At 44.6% G+C, this 18,967-nt stretch overlaps 1 protein-coding gene across 4 annotated transcripts in view; it reads right to left on the bottom strand.

Annotated features, from left to right (window-relative positions):
- LOC147617258 (polyadenylate-binding protein 2-like) overlaps positions 1-18,967 on the bottom strand; it is a 54,087-nt gene that overhangs the window by 22,697 nt on the left and 12,423 nt on the right. For all 4 annotated transcript variants that reach the window (XM_086776892.1, XM_086776893.1, XM_086776896.1 and 1 more), the window contains 2 exons: positions 9,535-9,624; positions 9,054-9,197 (listed from right to left, as the gene is read on the bottom strand). In XM_086776892.1, the coding sequence (XP_086633018.1) occupies positions 9,054-9,197; positions 9,535-9,624 (234 nt within the window). The remainder of the gene's footprint in view (positions 1-9,053; positions 9,198-9,534; positions 9,625-18,967) is intronic.

The raw sequence follows: 18,967 nt of genomic DNA on the forward strand, positions 1-18,967 counted from the left end.
GGATGCCCCCTTCTTTGCATATCTTGCACAGCTAGGCCGCAAGATCCATATGCCTAAGATAGATGGCACACACGCAACAACAGCACATTGACAGTCTCAGGGCCTCTCACAGCGTTTCCTTTCAAATTTCTGGAAGAGACTGTGGGACAGCTTTTGGCCTAGATAGATCACCCTCTTTCTTTGGTTGATGGCACATAGGAGTTTGGCGGTCGGTACTTGGCTGCCAGTTGGAGGTTGACCAACAGCTTGCCGCGGTGCAGCCATCCCTGGAGTCTCAAAGACATTGCCTTTGGGATTCCTCAAAGGCTTAGCAAATTTTGCAACGGATTCTCCGCATCTTCGCTATGAACAAGGCATCGACCTGGATCATTACATGGGGCATTGATACTTGGGCCACAAAGGTTGGAGTGGTCAGGGCTTATGAGGAGGATGGGGGAGGGCTAGGCCTTCAGGTCTCTCGCCATCGTATTGCAGCAGATCTAGTCACAGCACCACTGTAGGCATATGCTCACTTATGGTAGTGCTATGTGTGAACAGGGCTTCACCAAGGACACTTTTTCCCATGTGGTTTTTCCCCTTGGACATCAAGTGTGAAAGGACACACATAATATTTTGTACTTCTATATTATATAAATGTGGCACACATGCAAGGATTGACTTGCATTTTGTGGATACCACACTTTTGGCTCTCTCTCTCTCTCTCTCATTTTTGTGTGTGAGCTTCTCTACCCTGCACCTAACCCTAATGTGCAGGTTTGTGTGTGTGAGTGTGTGAGTCCAACACCCAACATTTGGTATCAGAGCTGGGAGCTAGCCCTGGAAATCTGCAGCTGGAAGAAATCCTGCAAAATTCCGTCGAAAACTGACGTTCCGTCCGTCGCCTGCGTTTTTCCGTCGACGCTGTGTTTTTCCGTCACCGTTCGTCCGTCGAGTTCCGTTGCTCCACCGTCCGGCCACCAGAATCAGGCGGCACTAGTGGGGAGTCCACCACCTCCGCCCAGCCTCCCGGGCGGCACCTCCTCTGCAGCCGGCGTCCCAGCACCGACTCCGGCCAGGTGCGCCTCCCACCGTCGACGTGGTCCGTTCCGGCCTGCAGGTACCGTCCGTCCTGCTTCCGTCGGCCGTTGTGTTCCGTCCACGCGGCATCCGTCTGCTCCGGCTCGACCCCCTTGACGTTCCGTTCCGGCCGTCGCTCCTCTGTTCAGGCCCTCTCTGCTCCGTCTCGACCGGCGCCCGTCGCTGTTCTTGCTCCGACCGTTCTACGCCGGCGACTCCAGGCACCATGTGCCTCCGTTCGCTCCCTGCGCCCTCCGTGCTAGCTCACGACTGCAGCGCTCGCCTCAGGCTGTGCAGCGCCCAGCGCCCGCCTCTGGCTGGCCCGACACCAGCGCCCGCCTCTGCTGGTCCGCCACCGCCCAGACCGCATCTATCCTCTCCACTCCTCGCTGGCTGCCAGCTACACGCACCAGCCTGCAGCTCCTTGTGTTCCTCAACATTGATTCTCCAGCTGCAACGACTTGGCCAGCCTGCTGGCTCCCTCTATTCGACTGTCTGCTCCAAGCCTGCTGCCTTTGCCTGAAGGTATTTCACTGTACAAATTTTTGGTCAAATACAAATACAGATTCTGCAACCATTCCAGTGCAGGTCATATGCAGATTCAGCAGACACTTTTGTGCAAGTCAAATTCACAGGAAAATTGCACGTGCAATTTGGGGGATTTCTCAATTTCAGGACAAATTGATAAAATTGGGCATTTTGCCTTGCCTGCAATTTGGGGGTTTTCAAAATTGAGGTCAAAATCAGCAAATTGAACCTCTTTCATTTGCAAAAATTTGGGGCTTTTGTGAAAATTGGCAAATTAGATGCAAATTGAAGCGATTGGAGTGCATAAAAATTGGGGATTTTCTGATTGGAGCATGTAATTTGGCATTACAGCTACGATTTGTCGCGTATGTATACACATTGTGTGTAATTGGACAATTTGGTGCAGGTTTACACTTGCTTTGATTTGCAGGCATCGTTTGCACAGGACATTTGGTTGCTTGGCAGTGCACATTGGTGCTTGGTTTGCTTGCAGATATATTTTCTTGATATGGCACAGAATGCTACAGATGTATTTGGTGTGCTCACCCAAGAGGACAAGCTGGATGGATCTAACTACTCTCTCTGGAGTTTCATGATCCGTAATTTGCTGGTAGCCAAAGGGCTTTGGGGCATCGTGTGTGGTGATGACACACGCCCACTTACCATACAGCCAGCCACGCCTCAAAGGGGAGGTGCTCAAAGAGCTCCTGATGTAGATCCTGCTCCCACACAAGAGCAGAAGAGATGGGACTCTAGAGATGCACAGGCCATGTCATTGATAGCCCTTTCAGTGAAAAGGACTATTATTCCGCACATTCGTTCTTGCAAGACATCGAAGCTTGCATGGGACACATTGGAAGCAATGTATCAGGTACGCAACGAGGCAAGAGTTGCCTACTTGAAGAGGCAATTGGATCTTCTTTCTATGGATGAGGGTGACTCCATGGCAGATCATCTCACCAAAGTGAAAGATTTGCAGGAACAATTGCTCAACATTAATGAGGTTATCCCAGACAGACAGATGGTCACCAACACTCTTCATTCTTTACCGCCTTCCTACTTGGCTTTTCACACCCCTCTCAACCTCTCGATGAGAGGAGGTGGTGATCCCGTCACTTTTGAAGAGCTCGTGGGTTTACTCTTGCAAGAAGAGCAAACAAGAGCAAACTTATCGAGCAACCGTGGTGGAGAAAAGGCATTTACAGCCAAGGATAAGGGTAAAGCAAAGAGCTTTAAGCATGGGGGACAACAGTCTAGCAAGGCTGGTCATGGACAGCCCTCTTCTAGTGGTGAAAAGTTTGACAAAGGGGATGCAAACAAGCCCAAAAAGAAGGGAAAATGTCACTACTGCCATAAACCTGGACACTACATCAGTGAATGTAGAAAGCGGATTGCAAAAGAGAAAAGGAAAGAAGCAGGCAATGCAGTAGCAGACTCTTCTGATGACAAAGCACAGCAATCAGCTAATGTAATCCAAGAAGAGTACACTTTTTTGGTCACATGCACTAGTGACACACCAAGTGCTTCAGACACTGATATGTCTTGCATTGCATCTGACAGACAGAATGCATCATGGTATTTTGATAGTGGTGCTTCGAGCCACATCACTTCATGCAAAGATGTATTTCAGCACTTGGTTTATGCTTCAAATGGCCGCACTGTATCATGTGCAGATCATACCACATATCCTGTAAAGGGAATTGGTAATGTCATACTTATTGCAGCCAATGGTGGCAATATATGTATGAAAAATGTATTGTATGTTCCAAGAATAAAGAAAAATCTGCTCTCCGTCTTAGCCATAAACGACCAAGGTTTAAAGGTTGAATTTGAAGACGGGAAGTGTTTGGTAAAAGACCCATCAAAGGGTTATGAAATAGTCACTTCTGGAACATGATTCAAAGGCTTGTATAAGCTGGACAGCTATGACAAGCGCACTTATGATGTAAATACAGTGGCTGCCCACACTCCTGCTATGCATGATGTAGAGCTATGGCATGCTCGTTTTGGGCATGTAAATTTTCAGAGTTTGATGCTTTTGCAGAAGCATCATATGGTTGATAATATGCCGCCTCTTGAGTCTCCACCAAGACATGTATGTGAGGGGTGTATTTTGGGAAAGATGCAACGGAAACCATTCCCCAAAGATGGAGCTGTTAGAGCTGAAAGTAAATTACAGCTCATACATAGTGATGTATGTGGTCCAATGCGGACACCATCCATAGGGGGGCATCTTTACTTCGTCACATTCATTGATGGCTACTCCAGGTTTGCTTGGGCTTACCTTTTGAAAGCGAAAGCAGATGTGTTTACATGCTTTCGACACTTTGTAGCAATGGCTGAAAATATGTGTGCATGTAAAGTCCAAACACTCCGCTCAGATAGAGGTGGAGAATACATGTCAAATGCATTCAAAGATTATATGCTTCAAAAGGGCATCAAACACCAATGTACTGTGCCTTATACACCACAGCAGAATGGTGTAGCTGAAAGGAAAAATAGATCTCTCATGATGGAGATGGCAAGATGCATGGTGAAAGCACAAAAGTTGCCTCACAAATTTTGGATGGAAGCTATAATGTGTGCAGCTCATGTGTTGAACAGGTGTCCAACAAAAGCTTTGAAAACCATAACACCATTTGAGGCTTGGTATAGCCGAAAGCCAGCAGTGGATTATATGCGTACATTTGGGTGTTTGGCATATGCACATGTGCCAGAACAACTCCGAACAAAGCTAGATGACAAAGCAATTAAATGCATTTTTGTGGGCTACAGCAATGAGAGCTAAGGATACCGTCTTTATAATCCAACTACACGAAGGATTTTTGTCAGTAGAGATGTAGTATTTGCTGAAAATTCAGAACAGCCCATATAAAAGCAATGATACAGGCATACAGGACATGTTTGATGGACTTTTACCCATTGCAATTAGGGGGGATTCAGATCAGCCAGCCCCTACACAAGAAAATCCACATGTAGAACATGTGGAACACCCAGCCATTCAGCCCCCTTCTATGGAAGAAGTGGAAGATCTTGTCAGGGAAGAGCAAACAGCCATAGACACAACCAAGTCAGTGCCAAGATGGTTGCTGAAAACTTTGCAAGAAAGTAAACTTACAGCTCCACTCACAGGTAGAACAGGGCTAGTTCCAGCCATGCTCTGAATGTACATCGTGGGGAGTCTGCATTCGCAATGGGTGGTCTCAGTGCCAAGATGGTTGCTGAAAACTTTGCAAGAAAGCAAACTTGCAGCTCCACTCACAGGTAGAACAAGGGCTAGTTCCAACCATGCTTTGAATGTACATCGTGGGGAGTCTGCATTCGCAATGGGTGGTCTCTTTGATTCAAAAGAGTCTTCTTCTTATGAAGAAGCACATGAGAATGAGCATTGGTTGCAAGCTATGCAAGCTGAAATTTCTTCTATAATGAAGAATAATACATGGGATCTTGTGGAATTGCCTAAAGGCAAGCATGTAATTGGAACAAAGTGGGTGTACAAAGTCAAAAGAAAGTCTGATGGTACTATTGACAGGTACAAAGCAAGACTTGTGGCTAAAGGCTACTCCCAGAAAAAGGGAATAGATTATGAAGAGACTTTTGCTCCTACTTCGAGAATGACCACAATAAGATCAGTGATTGCATTGGCTGCCCATAAAGGATGGAAAGTGCATCAATTGGATATCAAAACTACATTCTTAAATGGGGATTTACAGGAGGAAGTATATGTAAATCAGCCCATTGGTTTTGTAGTTCCTGGTGAGGAACATAAAGTATGCAGGTTGCACAAAGCATTGTATGGGTTAAAGCAAGCTCCAAGAGCCTTGGTATGATAAGATACATGCTCATCTAACCAGCCAAGGTTATGAGAATAGTCCAGCTGAAAGCACATTGTATGTGAAGAAAACCGATGCCGATATTCTCATAGTCATCTTGTATGTAGATGACATGCTCATTACAGGTACAAGCAAAGCACAAATTTCAGATTTCAAAGCTGATTTGAAAGCTGAATTTGATATGTCAGATTTGGGGCCTTTACACTACTATCTCGGCATACAGTTTATGCATTCAGATGATGGCATTGTTATGCAGCAAACTAAGTACATAAAAAGTTTGCTAAAAAGGTTTCACATGGATGAATGTAAGCCCATTTCTACTCCGGTAGAACCGGGTGTACGGCTTACTATGCATGATATTGGAGAGCCTTTTGAGGCCGGCATTTACAGCCAGGTAGTGGGATGCCTCATTTACTTGTGTAACACGAGGCCAGACATATCTTTTGGAGTGTCTTTGTTGAGCAAATTCATGCACAGCCCAGGCACAAAGCATTGGCAAGCAGTCAAAGGCATTTTTCGATATCTTAAGGGTACCCTGGATCTTGGTTTGTTCTATCCCAAGGGGGACAGCTTGCAGCTTTATGCATACAGTGATTCAGATTGGGCTAGTGATTATGATACCAGGCAATCCAACGGTGGGAATTGTTTTTTTCTTGGCAGTTCATGCATATCTTGGTTGAGTAAAAAGCAACCCACTGTTGCCACATCTACTTGTGAGGCTGAGTACAGGGCAGTTTTCACAGCTACAGTAGATTGTGTATGGTTGAGGAGACTATTGGCTGATCTTCGTGAGTGTCAGCAGACACCCACCACCATTCGCACTGATAGCCAGAGTGCTATGGCCGTGGCACGAAATCCAGTATTTCATGCACGTACCAAGCACCTTGAGATTCATTATCACTATGTCAAAGAGAGGCTACATGCAGGGGAGATCAGTTTATCTTACTGCCCTACACAGGATAATGTTGCAGATCTATTCACAAAGGCTTTACCTCGAGAAAAGTTTGAAGCTTTCCGTAAAGCTTTGGGCTTACTCTCATACAGAGAGTGATCTGCTACCTTGTACAGGTTCACACTTCCACTACAGGGGGGATTTGTAGGCATATGCTCACTTATGGTAGTGCTATGTGTGAACAGGGCTTAACCAAGGGCACTTTTTTCCATGTGGTTTTTCCCCTTGGACATCAAGTGTGAAAGGACACATATAATATTTTGTACTTCTATATTATATAAATGTGGCACACATGCAAGGGTTGACTTGCATTTTGTGGATACCACACTTTTGATCGGGCTATAGAGCTGGGCGGTCCAGGCGCCCCAAGATGAGAGGCCCATCTCGACACCGGCGGAGACTACATCAGAGGATCAGGACCATACTAGCACGGCATGGGAGACGTCCAGTCAGAGTACTCACCATGGAGGACATTGAGGATATCCGCCATCGACCGATGAGAGACATCTTTGGATAGTGATGTGTATGATGCTTACCTTTGTTGCTGGAGTTTTCCTCCCAGATGTTATCCATTAGGAGCTCCTAGTACCGTACTTTTCCTCACAGTTATTTCAGTTTCAGTTAGTTGTTTTTAGCTTTTCTTACACAGACATTGTATCAGATCCACCAATTGTTGTAACCTTTTTGGTCTCATAGGTCATTTTGGCCTTTTGAAGACGTTAATATATCATTTCATTTCATTTCATTTCATTTCTCATTTCTGTGTGTGAGCTTCTCTACCCTGCACCTAACCCTAATGTGCAGGTTTGTGTGTGTGAGTGTGTGAGTCAACACCCAACAACCACCTACAAGCAACTGGCAGCCAGGCTCATGACGGAGATGGGAGATTTGCAGTAGCATAGCAACTTGGCACATTTGGCGTGCTAGACGCAACGAGGCCATCGAGGGTACCCACACTCCGTCGGATGAGACCATCAAGAGCATATGGCTTCATATCATTCACACCCTCGGGGAAGTTACAAGGCGGTTCTGACCGCATGCGAAAGCGGCACGAAGCTTTCTTGAGACTTTGGAGGCCTAGCCCTTTCCTCACAGATAGAGGCGGTGACCCCATTTGGCATTATAGACCACCTCTATGTCCCCCCCCCCCCCCCCCCCCCCCCCCCCCCCCACCCGAGTTTGTATTTAGCCCTTCGTGGTTGTATCTAGCCCTTTGTGGCTGTTTTTCTTTAACTAATTGAAGGATCTTTTTCCCGGGGAAATAGGGGATTTGTCCAAGGAACCTGGCCAACAGTAGGTCGGTCAGCCCACTAGTGTCTTCAAGGCCTATAAATAGGCATTGCAAAGCTCCTTGATAATCATTCACTCCTTTAGGGAGTAGAGTAATTAGACTAGGATTAAGTAGGAGCTTTTCCACCTTTTGAGGGGCCCAAGACATGTACACTTTTTTGTTTTGCATCAGATTGTTCGAAGATGGGTGTCTAGGGCTGAAAGAAGACTCCCAAAGCTTCCACATGTGACATTAATGCTGGCTGACTTCATGATGGTGCTGTTGTGCTGCTGGCCGATTTCATAAATGTCCATGTAGATCTTTTCCTGAGCCTCTATGATGCCCTAAACTAGCCTTAAACTGATGCCAAAATCAAAGATTAGATAGAGGATTAGATATGGCCACGTGTGTGCACGTGACAAGGGTTGTCTAAAAATAGTAGCCCTGCTAGATTTTAGGATACTGTGACTTTGTATTCCACCTTGGTAGAAATGTATGTGAGCACCGTGTAGAAACATGTTTCACTACTCGATCTCTCCCAAATCCTTGGGAGCTCACCATACATACTTTCCACTTAACACTTGTGCTCCAATGCCCATTTCTGTGTCCAAGAAACCATCTCGGGTGCCTAGACCAAGCTTCGGGCACTAGATCTTTTGTACTTGATAATCCCCATTCTCAAAGCTTGTACATTAATGCATATTTGGGCATCCACCAGACCCTTTCGACCATACTAACAAGAAACGGCCGTTTCCTAGTCCGGAAACGCGAAAACGCCGTTTCCTCAGAGTCATCATTTCCATTTTCGTTTCTCCATTTCCTAATCTTTGATCAAAATATCACCCTTTGATTTGTCTCATCTAGTACTTGCTTAGTGATTTTCTACCAATTTTGCTCACTATTTATTTCATGGTATACTCAAACTTTTCCTAAGTTATTAATTTTCTCATTATTTTTATATTATGTATCATACATCCACGGTTTCCTAGCCGTTTCCGTTTCCTAGTTTTGAGTTGTTGCCATTTCTAGAGGCCGTTTCCATTTCCGTTTCCATTTCCATTTCCGTTTCATGCAACTATGCTTTTGACACTGGAAATGTCTAGTCCGGTGACAATACCCATATGAATTCCCATTGGTTGTTTCTATGATGGCATAGGTTTGTCTAGTAAGGGTTGTCAACTTGTCAGTCCCACAGCAGTAGGACTTCTAAGTAAAAGAGTTCTTCAGCTAACTAAGCTCACATGGCTAGAAGTCGCGCTTTTCAAATTCTTTTGGGCAGGTTAAGCAGAAAAATCACACACGAGGATCTAATCATATAGCAGCATTCATTCACTAGTGTTCCTTTAAAAATAAAAATAAAAACCAACCATCTGCCATGTGTCAAAATAGATAGAATGCCACGGCCATTACATACCTGGGGAGCAATCAAACCAGGATGAGGCTGACCATAAAAGACCTGCTGGCCCATTCCAGGGGCTGCAGGATGATACATCGGTACTGGACCAGCTGTTACAGGGGGAGGAACATTCGTCATACTTCGTATCTGGGCAAATTGAGCCTGAAATAGCAAAAGGAAAAGCACATGATAATGGCCTGAAAGGCAAATCCAATGCCCTTTGCCTGTCATGAATATTTGGGCAAATTATAATGGCCTGAAAAGCACATGATAATGGCCTGAAAGCAAGTCCAATGCTCTTTGCCTGTCATGAATATTTGGGCATACAAGATATACAGCATTATTTATTTAAGGAATTCAACTGCTTGTAAAAGGCATCTATATAGTAAATGAAAAAATCTTACATGTTTATGAATCTGCTTTTCAACCCTCTCAATACTAGGGACTAGCTTCAACCCTGTCAGTAATAAGGACTTAAGCAAAAGACAACCAGCCTGACCTGCAATCTTGCTCGCCTCTCATCTTTGCGCTGTGCCATGGCAACATACAAAGGTTTACTTCCCAACATTTTCCCGTTCATTTCAGTTACCTGCATGCACCAAAATGAATGTTCAAATGCATAAAACGTTACTATAAACATAAGCTGAATCCCTATCCAGCCTGCATGAACACGAACCTCAAGTGCATAAAACATTATTATTCAGCATCAAGAACAAGCAATAAAGAAACCAGAAGCTTAATCCCTATGCAAAACAAAGTCTGGCCATTTATACCAAAACCAATTCACCCCAATACCAACAGCAAACAGTCCCTTGCATCTTCAAGGGCTAGACATGCACATTCAACCATAACTACTCCTTGGCCATAATACACAGTTAAGAAAGCAAACCTATGTTTCATGCTTAAACCAAAGACATGCAGATTCATTATCCATGAGAAAGAAAGAAAATGAACAAAAAGATGCTTGTCTATGTGCAAGTGAAGGCAAGTTCTTGCAAATATGCTACATGTTCAGAAAGTTAAAAACTCACCTGTGTGGATGCAGCAAGGCAGAAAGAAAGTTCGTGCACACAGAAGCAGAAGTGTTGCACATTACCAATGAACCAGATGATACAAGTAATGCCACGTCATCAAGATTACATCATTATGAAGATAAGGGAGAAAGTGCATATGTGCTCTAACCCTTCTCCTATGTAAACACCAGTGCAGAAGCAGATTCAATTGCAGGCTATAAGTGACACAAGAAAGCACTTAACAAAGTGTACGCATACAAGTTGTTGGATGTAGGGTTTACGGTGCATCTCCACTTGTGAGCCTCCTTGAGGGGATATCGGAGTGCATACATAAGTGTTATATTCATGGGCATGTGAACAGTCTCTTAATTAAGTGTAAGGTTAGTGTAAATACACTTTAGTACACGCACTTTGAGGCTAGGCCCACTGCCTATATAAAGGACCCTCTTGTAACATTATTCATAAGTGCGAACAAGCTGAAGCAAGTTCCCTTGGTCTCTCTCTCTCTCTCTCTCTCTCTCTCTCTCTCCCTCTCTCTCCCCGCCACTCTCTCTCTCTCTCTCTCTCTCTCTCTCTCTCCTCGCCCCCTTTCCCCACCCGCCTCGCTACTGTCCGGTCCCCACCCGCCCTCTCTCCTCGCCCCCTTTCCCCACCCGCCCTCTCTCTACGCCTTCTCTCTCTCTCTCTCTCTCTCTCTCTCTCTCTCTTCGGCCCCTTTTCGCACCCACCCTTGCTCAGGCCCCCAAGGCAGCAACATAACTCTCCCCTGCACCTGTAGCTGAGCATCTTGTAGGTCGCATTTTCTGAGTCTCCCCCAAAGGGGAGAGGGTACCCTTGAGGGGAGACTCGTACCACCAACAACCCTCTCCTTTATCAGCAGCAACACATGGAAAGTAAGAAGTCTTTTGCCTCAGTCACCGCTTCACGATTACCGCCCATTCCTCCACCTGTGAGCAAGCCGACACCATGGGAAGCCTACCTCATGCAAGAACTGAAGAAACTCCAGGGAGAATTAGCAGCACTGAAACATGAGACTATCAAGAAAGATGAACAAATCAACGAACTGAAAGTGCAAGTGCAAGCCATGAAGACGAAGCAAGAGGAAGCACGAGAAGGACCCATACCTACAACACTACAAACAGAAACGACAAACCATGTTTCAAAGGTAAATTCAGTTAACTCACAAGATTTTGTTAAAGAAGTCATATCAGCGGTCAAAGAAAAGGAACGAATGGAAAGTAACAAAAAGGTAATCAGAGTCGGTGGTCTTCCTCAAGGCTGGGATAGGGCAGACATAGCTCAAGAGCTTCGAGAAGACTACATATTAGATACAGATGTACTTACAGCACAACTGAGCAAAGTAGTCCCCTTCGTGGACTTAGGAGACCCTATCTCTATTATAGTAAAGGATACACACGCAAAAGTCTCCTATATGGACAACAATGAGAAAATAGCAGTGATGAAGCAAACAAGGTCTCTCCAAGGGACAAAGGTATGGATAGCTGATGAACTCACCCCGCTACAACTCAAGAACAGATCGGCAGAGCTGAATAAAGTTAAAGAAGCAAGAAAGAATGGCAAATGGGCAATATACAGAGGAGGACAAGCAATCATTAAAGAATTCCGTACCCCACTCCCCTCAAGAGCAAATCCATCCATGGATGAAATATAGCTATTTTTATTTTGAACCTCAATTTCGAACTAGATGCAATAGAACCCATTGTAATTTAAACTCTTAAGAGTTTTAAGAGTTCATTTTGAGTTATTTTTTTTCAGTTTTATGCCTCTTTGGCATCGATACCCAGAGTGGAATATAAATGGATGTACCTGATCTGTCCCATAGGTCGGATTCGGCCTCCCGTGGACGTTAATATAACTTTCTTTCTTTCTTTCTCTCTCTCTCTCTCGCGCTGCGCGCTGGTGTCCATGGCGTGACGCCTTTGCTCCTTCGCACCCACTCTTTTCGGCCTCTATGTGATCTCAAGCTTCATTGATGGATTAGGCGGGGTTGGTCCCACACTCGCAGGCATATTGATCCCCATACTACTTTATGCAGATGACATCGTCCTCCTCTCAGACTCAGCCGAAGGGCTTCAGAGACAGTTGGATGCCTTACATGAGCGGGACCTCTCTGTTAACCTTGGTAAAACCAAGGTAATGGTCTTCAATACCTCTCGCCCCATCACATCCAGATTGAGCTTCACATATAGAGGGGATCCTGTGGAGATTGTCTCATCCTATGTCTACCTTGGTGTCACTTTCAGTGGCCCACGCTTTACCATGCTTCCCGGAGCACATGCTAGAGTGACGCGGGGATATGCAACCTTGAGCTTACTTGAGCGGCAATGCTTCCAGGCACATTTCCACGAGCCCAGGACGAAAGGCTCGCTTTTTGACACCCTCATCACACCAGCCTTGATGTATGGAGCAGCTTTCGGGGGCCAGATTTATCCGATGAGAATTGGCAGCAAGTTGAGAGGCCCCAGGTCATGATGTTCTCCCGTATGATCCGCAGCAAACCATCAGTCCCACACTAGATTATCCAGGCAGAGTTTGCTGCAACTGTAAAAGATAGATGTGCACAGCTGACACCGCATAGACCTCCCCCCACCCCCACCCCCCCTGTTGTAGTTTGATACCCAAGGAGAAAATATCATGTACACGCTTTGAGGACATTACTCTCCCCACGGAAGATGTTGGATTATCCATGTACAAATGCCATAACATAGCCCAACACAAGGCAACCATAAAATTCAGCTGGTACACAAGTTCTAGAAATGCCGAGGCAACAATATAGTCCTTATACTTCCGTGTGGGTACCGATTCTTCCCCAAAAACCACAGGTCTTCATGCAATAGAGTTGGTACAGTACGTATAGCTCTCCATTCATCTAGTACATCTCTCCATTCAAAGGGTCCAGCAATAACATGGGTTGGGACAACATGTAAAAAATCTAAAACATGTGAAGCTCTTCATTCAACTGGTACAGCAAGTACATGGGATGGTACAACAGATATAGCTCTCCATTCGGTCGGTACAACCCTCTATTCAACTGGTACAACAAATACAGAATCCGGTACAAGTATATGGGCTGGTACAATTGGTATAGCCCTCAAATCAACTGGTACAATAGATACATGGTTGGTACAAGAATTAGGACAGCCGGTACGGCCGGTACAAGTACAACCCATCATAAAGGGTCCCAATAGTGAGGAAGAGGTGGCTGCACAGCAGAAAAACAGCATCGATCACAGTGTATGAACAGCCAACATGGTAGAGGCTAGTTTGCAGCAAGAGAGAGCCTGCTCCAAATGAAGAGAGAGGGCTTCAATTTATAGATTTGTGGCTCCCATGAGTGAAAATGGAAAGAGAAGGCTATGATGACAAGTGGAGAGTGACACAAGAGCTGAAGTGACAAAAACAGTAACCCTCCTAGATTTTTAGGAGTGTGATCTTGCGTATTCCAGGATAATCCCCTATTCCCAAAGCTTGTACTTTCCAAATATTTAGACGTCCTAGAGTCCACCTCACCCCTTTCATACTAGGAAATTCCAAGGTGGTGATTGTTAGAATTTGTGCATCTCACTGCGTGTGGGGACTCGGCCTTTTATTGGCACACACATGTATTTATCTCATTTGTGCTGGTTGTGGGGTTATTTGCTACAGTCGGCCAACTCCACAGGGCAATCGGCCAACTTCACTCCTTCCCTATATAAAGGCCACTTCCCTTCTGACTCATAGGCACATGTTCTACACCATCTACTGGTTGGTATAGCCATTAACTCAATTCAGCCATTCATAGGCACATGTTCTACACCATCTGCTGGTTGGTATTGCCAATGTAAAAGCCTCTTGCTACATAACATGATGTTCATTGTCTGATGTCTCTCTCTCTCCTTTGCTCTCCCTCTCTCCTATGTTTTGCTTCCGCATTGTGCAACTTTATCATGGTATTAGTCGCTTAGGTGACCGACAATTCAAGGCAGCAGCGGCGGTGAGTTTCCTTACTACAAGAAGTTCAATGTTTTTTTGGGAGCAGAAGAAGACCTGTGTTTTTTGCAACATATGCAGCAGAAGATTGCGTTTTGTGTAATTTTCCAAATGGTTGCATTTTCCCTCACCACTTAGTGGCTGCGTTTTTGACATTGGTGGCTGCATTTTTCTTCTAGGGTGCTGTGCTTCAGCTTTGGTGACTGCGTTTTTGGGGTGTGGTAGAAGCTCTTTCTCTCCAATGCTACGTTGGAGGAGTCATCTCCAATGTTCTGGGTGCTTCCCTGCTATTTCTACACCTCTAGAGGACCTCCCGTAGCCTGGGAAATTTTCCCATATTTTTTGGGATTTTTTCCACATTTTTGACACCTTTTTCTAGCATGTTCCATTTTATGCTCCAATCGGCTTGCTTTATGCTGGCCGACTAGGCTCTCTAGGTGCTATATAAGCATGGGCTTTGCCCTTAGTTGTATCATCTCATTTTCCACATATTCTGGGATCTTGGCTGAACCTATGGTCTGCCTCGTGCTGCCTACTCCATCTTTTGGTGTATATGATCTTCCTTTAGTTCCTGTGCATCCTGTATTTGTCAACTTCAATTCTCTTTCATTCAGGACTGAGGATTTGCTGGACAGCACCTATATCTGTTTCTTCCCAGAGGAGGTGGGCTGCGTTTTTCATCTACAGGCTGCGATTTCTTCGGAGAGCTACCTCCCTACCCCGGGCGTTTTTCATCTACAGGCTGCATATATCTGTTTCTTCCCAAAAAAGGTGGGCTGCGTTTTCTTCTGGAGAGCTGTCTCCCTACCCCATACTAACTAGAACGTCGTCTCTCTACCCCAAACTAACTGGTAACTAGAACGTCGTTCCTCTACCCCAGACTAACTAGAACGTTAGGTTCTAGTTGCCACACCCACCCAACCTTCATCGCGCATCGAGAGGGACTCCCGTCTTCACCCCTCTACTTTTTACCTCAGCTTATGCTTTGGCTAGTGGTGGTTGGTTTTTTGGCTGTGTTCTCATCTACAGGCATAATTCTGCTGAATTAACAGCCTCTTCTACCATTCTTTTTCCCAGCCTTTCCCTCCCTCTTGCTTCTAAACCCTCTCTCTCTTTCCTGCTTTCTCAAATCTGCAGGCTACGTTTTCTTACGCTTTAGAGGAGGAGTTTTCACGCAAAGGATTGGCAAAGATGGCTGCGTTAAGGTACAATAGCTGTGCCTGCTGACTGTGGGGCTACTGTATGCAGAATAGACTGCAAGAAGGGGCTGCGTTAAGCTGCAAGGAAGGCTGAAAGCACAAACACAAGCTCCAAAGGCAGGGACCAGTCTAGATTGAAGGGAAGGAATGCTCCTAGTGCTGAGGAGGAAGGCGCCTAGCTTACTGAAGACTAAATGAACGTCTAAGCCCTATGCAAGCCTATTTATACTAGCTAGGGGCTGGTCAAGTTGGTTGGTCATTTATTCAATAAAGTTTATATTTATAAATGACATTAAATGCTAAATAAATACCATAAAATATGGGAAAATACCAAATAAATCCTAGTAAATTCCCTAAGGCTTCTGGGATGTTCTAGAAGCTATCTGAGTATAAATCAATGCTCCTTCTGCTCCCTTGCACATAGCTTGTCAGGCCTTGAGATGAGAAATCATAGGAACGCCAAGAATGCTTCTATCGCCCCGAATCATGACAGGCTCAGGAAAACCTTTAGAGATGATAAAGGTGTCCTGCCCCCAATTGGGAATAGGTTTATACTGACAAAACCACTGGATTCCTAAGATCATGTCACATCCCAAAAGAGGAGAGACAATGAAATCTCACTGGAATGAGGCCTTTTGAACTTGAAAAGAAAACCGTTGTGCCTGTTGAGATATGTGGGTGCGGAGACCAAGTGTAAACCCGTCTACCTCTAAATGATAGGGCACTAAGGTACAACTCATGTTGGTAGCCAACTCAGGAGAGAGAGCGTTCTCAGAACTGCCCATGTCAAAAAGGATTATGAACTGTCGGCCCTTGGCAAAGCCATAAGCTCGGATCAGGCTTTTCTGTGTGGTTGTTGCCTCACCCTCCTGCTTAGCATCAAGTATCACGGATGGCATGGAATGCATAAGATCTGAACTGCATTGGTAGTAGCAGGCGGGTCTGAAGGAGCGGGGGATACTACGGCAACTGTGGCAGAAGGCTCTTTGGAGGCTTGCTCCGCTTGCCTTTTTGGACAATCCTTCTTACCATGCCCAATGGTATGACAGAAAAAACATCGATTTTCAGACTAATACTGTCTTTGCTCCCCTGGAGGAAGATAACCTCCAGTAATGCCTACTTTAGCCTTTTTCTCAAGGGTTTTCTTAGGCTTGGATTCCTTACCCCCTGAACTAGAGAGATATATGAGAACCGTACACCACTTTAATTACCCACTGAAGGGCCCCCTATCCCGTTACCGAGATAGTATTTGCTTTATTACTTTAGAGAGAATGACTGTGGACTGTAGATAAGCCAAACGCAAGATCTCGCAGGATCGGAAGCCTGGCTGAGCTGTGCACAGCTGTAGAAACACCTCAATGAACTGATCTCGAGCCTATGCACTCTTCCCAAGGGCATGAGGAAGGGCTACACACCTGAGGCTAAGAAAGGACTGCGGTGGACTGTTCTAAGGTATGTAACTATGATGTAAATGCTTATGAATGATATGTTACCTTCACCAGATTACTGTTGCATGTATGGATGATGCACAAAAGGTAGAATACTGTTGTAGAACTAATGCTGGACTGAAACGCAGACTGTAGGACTGAAACGCACTGCTGTACGGCTGTAGATCTGCAAACGCAAGCCTGGAGAGGACTGAATGGCTACTTGTGGTGTTATGTGCTCAAACGCAGACTGTAATCTGCTCTCCTGGGGCATGGAAAAAGGCTGTATGCAAGCGCCGAAGAGCTGAGCAGATGACTGGACCTGAACTGCTGCGTTTTGGCAAAGATGGCGGCGTTAAGGTACAATAGCTGCGCCTGCTAACTGTGGTGCTACTGTATGCTGAATAGACTGCAAGAAGGGGCTGCGTTAAGCTGCAAGGAAGACTGAAAGCACAAACACAAGCTCCAAAGGCAGGGACCAGTCTAGGCTGAAGGCGGGGAATGCTCCTAGTGCTGAGGAGGTGTCATGAGAATATATTTTTAAGTCCTCTTTAAGAATATTATTTTCCCCTCTTGAGTAATTTGGGGACGCCTAGGTTACTCTTGCGTCATGCCGGCTAGGTTAATATCGTGGGTGACACCACTATAAATATTAATACGTGCGGTATATGACGTATGCTTAGGACCATCTATGATTATTTCAGTTAGGTTTGTATGGCAGGGTGATTCCTGGGGTACTTACGCCTCAAGTGATGAAGATTACGAGGATTGATAAATAATGTCGAGGAGAATGTTTCTTATGCGCATCATATTTTTTTTTACAAGCGTAGCTTGTAACCTTAGTAGTTGATTTTTCCATTTTGATACATTGGGAAAAATACATTTATAATGTTGAATTTATTAAAGCCTAAAGGATTTACCCTAGCCCCAATTATTGGGACACTCTATTTTTGTTGTGGAAGAGTGTCGTGCTCTCTAAAAGCACACTTTGTATATTTTGGGGAGCTATGGCCTATTTTTGGTTGGAAGCTAATAAAAATACTCTTGTGTGGGGAAGGCCATGCACAAGGGGAGGGAAGATTGCACCCAGCATGTTTGTCTTGGAGCTAAGTATTATGTTTGCTATGCTTTTGTTCAATTTATTTGATTTTGTTGAAACCTGCAAAGCATGTGTTTTCATGGTTGAATTTATGTATTGAATTTCTCAAGTGTTCCACAAGCTATCCTAGAGAACGATTGCGTTTTCAGTGGTATCAGAGCTTGGGCTAGGAGATTTGTGGAAAGGTGGGAAAGGTCTTCATCAACACAACTCTCAAGAAAGTTGCAGGCTTTTAACCGGTGGGCAAAAGAAAGGTTTGTGGTCTTTAACCAAAAATTCAAATTCTCAAACTAGCTCTACTTCTCAAACCCACTTACCTCTTCCCAAAACCATTCTTCTTCATCAAAAAGTGGTTTTGCTCAAAGCTTCATGAATTTCAAATCCAACCGTATAGATGGATTTCCCATAGCCAAAAACCTCATGTGATTTGCTCAGTTTTTGCAAAGGTTCAAAGTAGAAGCAACCTATAATGGACGGACTGCATGCTGTGTGAGTTTTAGCTATGAAAAATAAATAAAATCAAGCACATTTGAGGTGCCGATTTGCAGCCTCACGGGCGAAAAAACGTGAGAAGAAGAAGTAGCTACTAATCACTTAATCTCAATTAAGCCAAATCCTCAATTCAACCCAATTCTACTTTTTCCAAGCCCAATGCATGTCACATCAACTTTTGGAGTTTTCATACTACCTATTTTCCTATTTCAAGGGAAATTCCAAAGAATTACAATTTTCAGATTTTTGGGTGCAGAAAATTCATTTTTCAGGGCTCAAAGAGGCTTAAAAAGGCCAAATAAATGCCAGAAAATTCCAAAATAATTTCTGAAAAATTCTAAAAATTCTCAGAAATTATTACAGAATTTTGGCCAAGTTTTCAGAATTGTTTGAGCAGTGTTCAAGGTGTAGAAAATTATTTCTTCAACATTTCGACTAGCCCAAGTCTCCTAAATCACTCGGAATTGCTCGGGACTTGTGCGAAACAAAGGGAATTCGACCCAACCATTGAACCAAAGTCTTTGTTCAGTTTCAACACAAATCAAATTGCGGGAGAATTGAGATAAGTACAATCACTTGCTTTATTTACATACATCAAATAATATCAATTTTACTTATTTACATTGTTTGCATGAGCACTATGGCAAATTTTCCTATTTTACCTTCAATTCAAGAGCAACTCCAATCTCTACAACAACAAATTGTAGAAGAG

The sequence above is a fragment of the Cibotium barometz genome, chromosome 37 (genome assembly GCF_041138505.1).
Source record: "Cibotium barometz isolate CiBa-2024 chromosome 37, ASM4113850v1, whole genome shotgun sequence".
NCBI classification, from domain to species: Eukaryota; Viridiplantae; Streptophyta; class Polypodiopsida; order Cyatheales; family Cibotiaceae; genus Cibotium; species Cibotium barometz.